This window comes from Sarcophilus harrisii, chromosome 6 (genome assembly GCF_902635505.1).
Source record: "Sarcophilus harrisii chromosome 6, mSarHar1.11, whole genome shotgun sequence".
Lineage (NCBI taxonomy): Eukaryota > Metazoa > Chordata > Mammalia > Dasyuromorphia > Dasyuridae > Sarcophilus > Sarcophilus harrisii.
Window position 1 is genome coordinate 221,228,356 of NC_045431.1, and position 12,836 is coordinate 221,241,191.

Here is a 12,836-nt window from a genome sequence, read left to right on the forward strand (position 1 = left end):
GAAGATGAAGGATGGTTCTCAGGAAGGCAATGAGGAAAGCATTAAAGTTGATGAGCTTGGATTTAAATTTTATAGCCATTGCTTAAGATGTTGGCAAGTCACATGACTTTTCTAGTTTACATCCCTTTATCTGTAAAATGAGAGAGCTGGGCTAAATTGTCTCTGAGTCCCTCTTATTCCACATTTATGATTCTGGGATAATATACTAGTTGGTCTTAATGCATCTGCAAAACCAGTTGGGAGTACTTACCACTTCCCTGACTTCTCATGCCCAGGCAAGGGTCTCAGGAGTCAGTCTATTTCTATCTATTTTTGCTTTAGATGCTATAAAAGTCCACTTAGAGCTATCTCATAAAGGGAAGCCTTATTCTTGAAGCCTGGCCTAATTAGGATTAAGATAATTTTCTTCTACCTGCCTCTTGCTATTTTAATGAGATATTATGTTTTATTTCTGCATCCCCCCCAACTACACATATAGACACACACAACCCATCAGGTAAGAGCTAAATGCAATCATACAGAATGACTATCCAGAGATGGCCTCATAGCAGTGAGATCTTGGAAATATATAAGCCTCAGGCCACTCAAGGCCCATTGGTGTCCATTAATTCTCATTACTTCACTCACTGGTACATAGTGTCACCCAAGGGCTATGCAATGATTCAATAGACTTTGGCAAATGAGGGAGCAAGGAAGCAAGAGCTCTCATCTTTGTACAGGGCAAATTTAATTGAGAGAAGAAAGAAAAGAAAAATCATTCCAAATGGTTATTTTAATGTCTTTCCTGCATTGAAAGCTTGTGTGAGTTTATAAAATCTCAGAATAACAGGGGACCTCCGAGGCCATTTATCCATACCCCTACCTTACTGAAGAGTTGTTCTACGGCATGTCCAACAAACAGGCCTCCTGCTTGTGCTTGAAGACCTCCACAGATGGGTCCAAGCCTCCTGAGAAAGCCCATTTCACCTTTGAAAAATGCTAATGAGAAGCAACTTTTTTCTCTGACATTCAATCTAAATTTATTTCTTTGCCAATCCTATTAATTACTTTTGGTTCCGACTCCTGTGGGACCAATGGGAGTAAGCCCAAGACTTCATTTACTAGACAGTCCTTCTCATAATTAGAATCAGCTATCCTGAATCTCCTATCTTCTCTTCAAGGTAAAACACATCCAGCTCCTAAATAGAGAGCAGCTAAAGCTCTTTACCATTCCAGTTTCTGCTGCAAGTCAAAAAAACAGACCATCAACCAACTGCCCCCATAGCAGGGTCCGCATGTTGCTAATGTCTTCACGTTGTTGGGTTTTTATCTCTCTACATGATGTTTGACAACAATTTTAGGAGGTCATTTCTGGGTCTTCATTCTTCTGACTTTCTTCCTGCAAAACAGTCTAGTAGCATGTGTGTGCTCATTGAGAAAAACCAATCAACCATATTTGATTTTCTGATGTGGTACATAAGCTGCTGAGGCACAAAGAACACTGACGTGACTGTCTAAAGACTTGATCCTTTCCCCTATGACTCTGAGGGTTAAATACCAATGGGTTGATGTTTAGCACACAATTCCTGACAGTAGTTTCCCCCAAGGAAATTAGTCAAATATCAATTTTTAAGAAGAAAAAAAATGACATTTACTATTTGTCTATTTCCACCACTCTGGATCTCAGTTTTCTCTTTTGTAAAAATAAGGATATTAGACTCAAGGGTCTCTACAATCCTTTCTAAGTCTACTGTAGCATAGGATATGCTAGCATCATAGATCTAGAGGTGTAAGGGATCTCAAAGGCCATCTAGGAAAACTTCATTTTCACAGAAAATGAAACTGAGGTCCACAAAGATGATTCGACTTACTCAAGGGAAGATGTCATACAACTCTAACTCTTCAGAGGTCTTTTAACATCTTTGAACCTCAATCTACACATCTGGAAAATCATACCTCCCCTCCGTCCCTTCTTATTTGGAAGACCCAATGAAAAAATTTATATAAAGTGCTTTATAGCTCTTAAAGGAGTCTACCAATCACAATTATGATGATAATGTTAATAATGATGAATCATTTTTTAATGCCCAAAAGTAATACCAGAGAAAGGAGCAAGAATTGACTCTGGGATTTGTAGACCAAAGTAATAATTAACCAAAAGATAATTCCTTGGAGCTGCTAATTTTTTTTCATAGGTATAGCTGGAATTTTTATGACTAGAGACATTAAGGCACATTGGAAGTTCCATGGTCCAGAAAGAAATGGAGGGGGAAAAGGTCCTAAGATATCCCACCATTTTTTTTTTTTTTTTTTGCAAATAACAGCATGGATCTAGGACATATGGACAATTTCCCATGTTCTCATGCAAACTTTTGTTTTCCCAGATATCAAATTTTGTTGATTTCCCTTCCGTGGATTTGTTAGGATAAAATCAGAATCAGGCCATTTTGGAAACCACTGGTGCTTGAAAATGCAAAATCCAACTCATGAAAGGATTGGAAGATTTCTTTCCTTTGGTCCCTGCGATGTCTCTTGGATTTCTTCTATATCGGGCTTGTCTGGTAAATGAAGGAAGAGCATCTCTATTAATGTCACATCTACTCATGAGAAACTTGTTCTGGCTGCAAATTGGAAGTTCACATGGAGTTCAGAGAGCTCATCAGGAGGCAACCTAGCTGATGGATTCTGATTTGTCTCCAAGAGATGCCAAAGTGTGTAAGTCCTTTAAATATTCCTTATATACTCAGAATCTGTTCTGCTTTGGAAGAATCACTCTCCAGAAATGCAAAGCAAGGGGGTCTTTCTAACAGGGTATTTTCCAAAAAGATGAATTTGGGGGGTTTCAGAGTTGAGAAAAATAATGTTTCATGACAGGCTTTTGTAAGCCTTTTTTTTAAAAAATGGGACATGACCCAATAATTCCATTGTTGTCTCTGACAGCATTAGCCAAAACAGCAAAGGAAGACTGTCTGTTCAAAGATTTTCACGGCAGTGTTATTCAAAATTGCAAAATCCTGGAAACCAATAGAAAAGTCCAGCAGGAGGAGAATGTTTAAATAAATTGTGGAACTTCAAACGCAATGGAATTTTATAATGTAATGAAAACCAGTACACATGAGGAACAGAAGAACTCAGTATGGAAAGGTTTGTGAAATAATGCAAAGGGAAAAAGAAAAACAATATATTCACCAAAGACATTTAAAACAAATGAGAATTTGTAATCGCTTTTGTTTTTCTTGCCTTTTCATTGGATGGGGAAGGGAGAGAGAGCAAGATAATTTGGAACCAAACAAAAAAGAATAAAATCTGTGCTTTAAAAGATAATATTAGATAAATAAAACATTGATAATAATAATAAAAATAATAATAAAGTGAATGAAAACAAAACATCCAATCCATATAACCCATCTAAACCCATATAAGGAAACGTTTTCACTTGATCTTATGGTTCCTCTTTTTCTTGAATAAATCAATCAAAAGAATGGGGTAGTTTTAAATATGTAGTTAGATATGAGTAGCAATTTATGATTTCTTTACATAGTGTGAATGTCTTAGTGACAGGATTCAAATCAGGTCTCCTACTATTACTAATAGTATTTATATAGCACTTTAAGGTTTGCATAACACATTTTATGTGTATAGATACACACATATATAGGTAAAATTTTATGCATATTTGTACATATATATATATATATTGAGCATAGCATTTTACTCATATAATTATATACACCTATATATAAAATACTATATTCTGTATGTATATGTATATATATTGATGTATATAGATAAAGATATGCATCTATATATAAATGTGTATATATATATATACACATAGATATATGTATATGTAAATATAAATGTATACCTGTACATATATGTGTGTGTATCTCTATTTATCTATCAATCTATTGTCTATCTATCTATCTTCTGGGTCAAGAAAAAGCCTAAACTAAAGGTAAAGTGATTGGCTAGGAAGAGTGGTCATTACTATTGATGGTATATAAAAGATGGGTGTTACACAATTATTTTAGATAGAAATCATTGCTAAGCAAGCTTAGTTTGTTGATGTTCAATGCTGAAACAATCTTACATTTTTGATGTTTTGTTTTTAAATTTATTTATTTTTTTACATTTTTGAAAAGGAGATAAAATGAGAGAGAAAGAGACAAAGAGAGAGACAGAGACATACAAAGAGACTGAGACAGAAAGAGAGAGACAGAGAAAGATACAGAGAAAGACAGAGAGAAGAGGGAGATAAAGTGAGATAGAGATAGAGAGGCAGACAGAGAGACACAGAGAAAGAGAGAAAGGGTAGAGAGACAGAAGAGTCACACAGAGAAACAGAAAGAAACAGAGAGAAAGGGAGAGAGAGACACAGAGAGACACAGAAAGTGAGACAGATGTGTGTGTGTGTGTGTGTGTGTGTGTGTGTGAGAGAGAGAGAGAGAGAGAGAGAGAGAGAGAGAGAGAGAGAGAGAGAGAAGGATCTCTATGGGGAAACCAAGTAGTCCAAGTTACAGTTAATTTCATTTAGAAATCTTGGTACAAATTGAGCATGGACATATTATATAAAATATTAGCAAAGAACCATTATTCAGGATTCATTTCTTCCTAGTGAACAGTTCCTAGAAACATGTATAGAAAGGCAACAAGGCAGAGTGCAGAGTGTAGGATTTGATGTCAGGAAGACCCAGGTCTGAATCTTGTCTCTAATACTTACTAGCAGTGAGATCCATGGGTAAGTCATGTAAACTATCTGAGTCTCAGGAGAGTATCTCAGATCCTTTACTAAGTTACAAATGGTATTGGTTGCATTTGGGTGGAATTTGATAGTCACTAAGATCACTTCCAACTTTAAAATTCCATGATTTAGATTTTTATCAATAAGGGAGACAATTCTTATACTAAATGAACTCATAAACACTTGACATATTGACACAATCTCTTAGAATAACCAGAGGCCCTTGCTTGGAATCCTTGCTCAATCACATTTTTTTTTCAAAGCTATTCTTCTCTAATAAAAGCTCTGGTCTTTATGACAAAAGAAGCCAGTGACATAGAGTCAGGGAAAGGGATGGAGGAAGAGAGAGAAATGACTTCTTGCATCGTCTACCTGGAAGCTGTGCCCAGGGCTGTGATCCAGGCTTGAAAAATACCAGCAAAAAAGGAGAAAGGGTTTTTCCTGGTCACCACGAAGTAAAGCAAAGGGAGGAAGATGCCTCCATGGATGATGAGACCCACAATCACGGTGACCATGTACATCCCCAGTTGCCTGGCGACCACTTCCAAGTCCTTGATGGCGATGATTTTTCCACAAATGAGGCAGGCAATACCGAGGGGAGAATACCTACAGAACAGAAAAGGCAAAAGAAAATACATTGAATAAAGTGGGATTTGGCTCTTCAATATGCTTATCCCCTTAAAGATAAATGGCTTTTCCCATTTGGCTGGCTCCTCTGTGTTCTACTACACCATATTTACTTAAGTGCTTTAAGGTGCGGAAAACACCTTAACAAATGGCTTATATTCATCCTAAGAACAACCCTAGGAGATCAGTATTATATGGTGCTCATTTTATAGATGAGGAAACTTCAGTTTCAGACTGAGGTTACTGAATTGTTCAGGGTCTCAAAGTTAGTGACAGGATTCAAATCAAGTCTTCCTATTATTACTAATAGTAAGCATTTATATAGTACTTTATGGGTTTGCATAACACATTTTATATGTATATATATATACACACACACATATATACACATATGTATATATACATATACATAAAATTCTATGCATATTTGCATTTGTATTTTGAGCATAGCATTTTACACATATAATTATATATACCTATACATGTAAAATGCTATATTCTGTATTTATATGTGTATATATTGATGTATATGAATATAGATATGCATCTTTATAAATGAGTATCTGTATATACATATAAATATAAATGTGTATATGTATAGATATGTGTGTATATATCTATCGATCTATCATCTATCAATCATTTGACATTTATAACAACCCAAGTTGATAGTTGACACTGCCACTTTCACATTTTACAGATGAGGAAACTGAGGCAGGAAGGTTAAACAACTTTCCCAGGGTCACACAGCTAGCTAGTAAATGTCTGAGTCAGGATTCCAGCTTGAGTCCTCCTGATTCTCCATCCAGCCCATGCAGCTGCCTCTAAGTTTTTGGGCTGTCAAAAGGGCCATAGATTCAAGGGATGTTATTTATGCCTTGGCCAAGTTAGGCTCTGGGATTTAGTTGTACTTGTTTTTATAATAAACAAAGCCTTCCTCTAGATTTCTTCAGTAAAAGGAAATAGTTATCACTGTTTCATGGAAAGAAGATGAGACTAGAAATTGGGAGAAAATATCAATGTTCAGCATAGAAGAATGCTATCTTCTATGACTCGGAGAAGGATACTTCTCTTCCCTGATCTTCTGGTCTCAGCTCTATAAAACTAGCAAGGTGGGTAACATGTCCTCGCATGGTTCTGTCTGTTTGTCCTTCTCTCTCTCTCTCTGTCTCTCTCTCTGTCTCTCTCTGTCTCTCTCTCTCTCTCTTTCTGTCTCTCTCCATCTCTCTGTCTCTCTCTGTCTCTCTGTCTCTCTCTCTCTTTCTGTCTCTCTCCATCTCTCTCTCTCTGTCTCTCTCTGTCTCTCCGTCTCTCTCTCTCTCTCTCTCGGGTGTTTGTCTCTGTCTCTCTGTCTCTGTATCTGTCTCTCTCTCTCTCTCTCTCTCTCTCTCTCACACACACACACACACACACACCTTTTGCTCTTTGGGAAACAGGTGGTAATTTAACCCAAGCATAACAAATGCAACAAAGCCCTCCTGCTTTGGAATAAATGAGTCACAGAGACATAAAATTAAACCTGGGAGGGACCACAGAACACAATGTATGTTATAGTTGGAAGACACCTTAAAGGTCAATTAGTCCTACGTGTTATTTTTTACAGGAGCAGAAACTGAGCCCCAGAGCGTCAAAGTGATTTTCTCTTGGCCATACCTGAGAGGACAGAATCCAGGTTAGAATTGGTTAAATTATAGAGCTCTTAAAGCCAAGGACACAGATTTCTTTTTTAAATCTGTGCAACTCCGGTGTTCAGCACAATGCCTTACATATATATTAGGTATTATATTTGAATGAATCTTCATCTCCTGATTCCTAGTCCAATAGTCTTTTTATTCAGCAACCTTGAAAGGGAGAGCTAGCAGAACAAGTGAATAGCCTAAATTGGATAATATATTATTTCAATGAAAACAAATAAATAAGAGAATGAATGACTAAATAAATGGATGGATGATTGAAGAAAGGAAAGGAAAGGGAAGGAAAGGAAAGGAAAGGAAAGGAAAGGAAAGGAAAGGAAAGGAAAGGAAAGGAAAGGAAAGGAAAGCAAGGAAGGAAGGAAGGAGGAAAGAAAGGAAGGAAAGAAGGAAGGAAGGAGGAAAGGAAGAAAGGAGGAAAGAAAGAAAGAAAGGAGGAAAGAAAGAAAGAAGAAAAGAAAGAAAGAAAAAAGAAAAAGAAAGAAAGAAAGAAAAAAGAAAAAGAAAGAAAGAAAGAAAGAAAAAGAAAAAAGAAAGAAAGGAAGGGAGGGAGGGAGGGAGAAAGAAAGGGAGGGAAGGAAGAGAAGGAAGAAAAGGAAGGGAGGAAGAGAGAAATGATTATTCCAGGTTAGAACATTATCAATCTAAAAATTTAAGTGGTTTTGATCATTAGAAATGGTTAGATAATGCTAAGAATGTTCAAGGAGACTCCATCACTTTCCTTGGTTCCACTTTCTAAGGTGGTATTAGAATTAAGGTCTTCCTAATTTCCAAATCTGGCAATATTCCCACTCCTCTATTTGTTACTCCAATGCATTTGCGATAGCATGAGGTTATGATTGCCTCCAATAATGTAGCTCATGTGGCATCCATGGCCTCCCATCCTTAACTCTGCTGGGTGTCTTCCCATATTTTTATCACAGGAATGTGCCCACTGTGTTGGAAGCCTTCCTTGCTTCCACTTACTCAGGTGTTGGAAATGACAATTTGCTTCATTCTTGGACATTTCTACAGGCAGAGAGACAGGCACAGGGCCCTGATATGAGGTGTAGAGGGACCCCCTTAGACTGGAGGCTCCTTAAGGGCAGACACTGCCCCTTATCTGCAGTCACATCCTCAAGTACTAAGCCCAGTCCTTTGAACATGGTAGGTATGTAATAAACATAGCTATTGATTCAAACTGGAGACCCCTGAGGGGGCTTCAGAGAATGAAACTATGGAGTGATTTTAATCTTTATTTTCCATTTTCCAGGCATGCAGACACCAACAATAGCCCCATAGATCACTGTCAGTGTCTCAAGGGCAAGAGCTCTGGGAGGCTTAGAAATTGTGAATAACTGGGCTGAATATACTTTCGGATAAAAGCAAAAGAACATTTATCCTCATGAACTCAAATAATCAATTCTTTCCCAAACAACATTTACCCTTTAAAAAATGAGCAGACACACATTAAGAGCTGTTTGGGGTCTCCATTTGTGTTTCTTTCTTTGCCACAATCTAGGGATGAACCATTTACCCAATGGAGAAGAAATATTTTCATTGATACAAAAGTTTGACTTCCTCAGCAAATGTCAGTGTCAAGGCTGAATCGATCTGTGTAAGGTAGCAGATTATAGGCTGGGGATGCTGTTCTGTGTTAGTTCAGTAGCTTGCTGGGAAAGAGGAGGCTCAACTTGTCTTTGGAGAGCAGAATATATGGGCCTAGCAATTACTGGTTATAATTAATTCTGGCGTCAGTAGGCCTTTGTTAACCAAAACTACCCAGTCCCCCCGGGGAAAGAAGTCTTAGAGCAGAGGGCCAGAATGCAAAACAGGAGATCAATTATTATACAAGTCTGTGGAATCTTTTCTTTTGATTTCATTTCTCTACAAAGGATGGGGGAGAACTGGGGAGATGGGCTGGGAAACAAATCACTTTGGCCTGGGAGTAATTGAGTGTTCCATCAAGGATTACTATAACACTCACTGTCTGTGTGACCTTAAAAACAACTCACTAAATATTCTCAAGCCTGTTTCCTCATCTGTGAAAAGAGGGCATTGGATCAGGTAGCTTCTTTTTAGTGTCTTGTAGTTCTAATTTTCTTTCTCTGGGTCTCAGCTTCTTTATCTGTAAAATGCTGCTGCCAAACTGATTTTCCTTTAGCATAGGTCTGACCATGTTACAAATCTTTCCAATAAACTTCTGTGACTACTTTTTCTAGGATTAAGTCTAAAACCCTCCAACTGTCTTTTAAACAAGCTTCCTCCAATCTAACTTTTAGCCACATTGGACGTTACTCCTCCTCTGGTAAATCTGTGATCCAGCCAGAGAAAACTTTTCTCTGTTCCTCACATACAACACTCCAACTTCCTTTCCTAAGCATTTGCATTGGTTGTCCTTTATTTCTGAAATGTTCTTGCTTTTCACCTGTATCCCTTCTCCATTCATGCACTGCTTTCTACATAAAACCTTTTATGGTCCCCAAAATGCTAGAATTCTCCTCCCTAACTAGTTTGTATTTATTTTCTAAATATATATATTTCTATTTATCATTCTATATATTCTATCTCTCTCTCTCTCTCTCTCTCTCTCTCTCTCTATATATATATATATATATAGATAGATAGATATATATAGATATATATATATATATATAAAATTTAGATAAGTTATAAGCTCTTTGAGGGCAGTCAATTTTATTTTTATTCCATTAATAGCATACTACCTGGCATATAGCACACATTGCTTTGATGATGCATTGATGGATGGGAGGAGAGCTCACTTAAATGAAACCATGGGTGTTTGAATTGTTAAAATATTTGAAGTAGCTATTCCAGTAGAAATGCCAACAGATGAGAATGAATCTGGCTATTCAGAAGTATTAACCCTATTATTGTACATTTACAAACTTTGTTCTTCTAAGGGTCTTTGATCAGGCTTGGAAGGCTCTGAATGGATAGTTTAAACATGTGGCTGCCACATGAACTTCAGTTCTCACAAAATGAATGCCTGAAGTCCCAGCTTCATCTGGGATTTAACAGTCAGCCTCCCGGATTCAAAGAGAATCAATTATTTTATAAACAACATTGTCCAAACTGATTTGACCCAGCTACCAGGATCATTGTTTTATGGGGCTTTTAAGACAGATTGGGAGGATAACAGCTCTCCCCTGTTCTGTGCCCATCCAACCAGAGGGCAAAGCTGGCTTGGGTCGTTAATAGTTTGCTTCTCTCTCAGAGACTAACAGGGCAGTTAGAGATAACCGACATTAATTCAACGAAGTGCATATGTATGAAGCCGAAGATTTGGTCTTGTAGCCCAAGGGCCTGGCTCCTCTGGGAGGCAGTTTCATGGAGAACATGTGTGTCTCATCTCACTGCCAATTTCTAGCCCAGATTTCACAATCCTTGGCTTGTCTATATGCACAAATTCAATCCAATAAATATTTATTAAGCTCTTGCCAAATGAAAACCACTGTATTTAAATTTAAATTAAGAATATTTTAAAATTTAAATTAAAAGTCTCTGCCCTCAAGGAGCATGTGTTCTCTTGCAAAAGGTGGAAGGAGATGTGGAGGGAGGGACATAGCATGCAAACATATTTACATGATAATATGAAGAGACAATATTCAAATCTGGAAGGAACAGAGAATAAAGAATCAAGCCCCTGAGAAAGACAGAAATGTTTAGTGGTAGAGGTAAGGAGAGATAGTGTTCCAGGCATAATGCAAGGCTTCTTCAAAGGCATGGTGTCAGGAGATGGAATTTGAGATTTAGGGAGCTGTCAGTAGGGCTGTTGGGCTGGAACCTGAAGTGATTGAAGGGAAATAATATAAGGTGAGACTGGAAAGGTAGTCAGGTGCCATATTGTTATGGAGGCACTTGTCTGGAAAATGCAAATAAAACAAAAATCTACTTTTCCTACAAGAATGGAGATTTTGCCTCTGAACTGGAGTTTCTTCCTCTGTAAAATGAGGGGATAGCACAAAGCCAGAGGATCTTAACTTTTTTTGACTCAAAGGATCCGGCAGTTTGGGAAAGTATATGGCTCCCTTGTCAGATTAATGTTTTTAAATGTATAAAATAAAATACATAGTTCTACCAAGGAAAGCAATCATGTTAAAATAAGATTATCATCCTATCTCTAAAACAAGTTCATAGATTCCAGGTTAGAAAACTCTGACCTAGATCTCTCTACAACCTAAAAGAACACTGAATATGGACTCTCTGGATCATAAGATTCAAATCCCAGCTCAGTCACTTGCTATCTTTTGGACAAGCCTTTTTCTTTCTCTGGATCTCAGTTTTCTAATTTGTAAAGTGAGGTCATTGTACTACATGGCCCGCAAGGCTTCATAAAGCACTAAATATATGATCTCTTTCAATTCTGAAGTGTTCAGGCTTCCTTCATTTTTGTTTCTATGTGCTTGCCAGTGGCCTCCATTACCATTTTCACTTTTTTTGTATTTTTCCATTCCCAATTTTCCTGCTTGAGTACATCCCAAAAGATGTGAAAGGGTAACTGTCTCAGGCTTCTCATGCTAAAAACATGAGTTCATCCTTCAGTCCTTGAAAGCAGAAAGGCTGGGGTCTTTATCTGCTGCTCTTTGCAATATGATTGTGTTTTTCCTGGAAACTCTGCAAAGAAGAATTTTTATCTATTTCCTTAAGGGGTCAAAATCTCCTTTGGAGAATTCTCCTTTGCTCTGGCATGTTCCTTCCCTCTTAGGTGTGATCCAACATGGTCCAGAAATTCTCTGCTTTTAATCTGTCTTTGGCCCGCTCGTGCTCAGCTTTTTCCGTCAATGATTTAAATGAAAACAAAGATGGCATGTTTATCAACTCTTACAGCTGGGAGGGAAAGTTAATGAGTTGGAAGATAGAATCAGTATTAAAAAAAAAATCAGCAAGCTGGAATGGTGGAACAAAACTATTCCTACTAAATGTCATCTTATAAAAATCCTTCCTTTTCACTGAAAACACAAGCTACTGCATGAGGGAATGTGGCTAAGCAGGCTTAGGGGCTTAATTCTCCAGGCTACACTATGATGTGATGGGGAAAAAGCTAATTGGATCCCAGGCTATGTTTAGTGAGAGACAGTTTCTAGAAATAGGAAGATAATCTCACTTGCACTCTCTGCATCTTAAAAAACATAAGGGGTATGGTCTAAAATTATTTCCTATGAAAAATGAAAATGAGGTATATGTAATTGGAAAAAAGGAATATGGGGGCAAAAGGGCATGATGGGTATGTTCAAATAGCTGAACATTATTGGGAAGGATTAGGATCATAGCCTTGGACCTGGAAGGGATTTTAGGGGCTATTGAGGCTAACTCCTTTATTTACAGGTGGGGGAACTAAAACTAAAAGGGGTTAAGTGCTTGGTCTAGAGTTACACAGCTAGTAAGTTATTGGAGGCAGGATTGGAACTCCTACCTTCCTAGCTTGAGACAAAGTCAGGCAAAAATCCAATTCCCTATAAATTTTAACCATGATTGCTAGTTCTTATTTTCTGAAGCCATACTGAATTAAATTTGAATAAAAATGTAATGGACTACCTCTTGAGTTGGTGAGATTTTTTTCCCTTGGATGCATTTGTGGGGAGTACAGAGATATTGTTTGTCATTCCAACTAAGTGTAAGCTCATTGAGGGCAAGAATTGTTGGGTTTTCTTCTTTTTATCTCTGGTACATAGCACAGTGACCCACACACAGTAGGAGCTTTAATAAAGACTTATTGAAATGAATAGATAGAAAATAGAATAAAAGTCAACAGTAATCTCAGTTTTCAGTCTCGCTCCCAATTTGATTTATCT

General features: G+C 37.5%; 1 protein-coding gene across 2 annotated transcripts in view; it reads right to left on the minus strand.

The window, feature by feature from the left end:
* Nucleotides 1–12,836, minus strand: part of SLC1A2 (solute carrier family 1 member 2) — a 164,512-nt gene that overhangs the window by 32,335 nt on the left and 119,341 nt on the right. For both annotated transcript variants that reach the window (XM_031942964.1, XM_031942963.1), the window contains exon 7: nt 5,096–5,329. In XM_031942964.1, the coding sequence (XP_031798824.1) occupies nt 5,096–5,329 (234 nt within the window). The remainder of the gene's footprint in view (nt 1–5,095; nt 5,330–12,836) is intronic.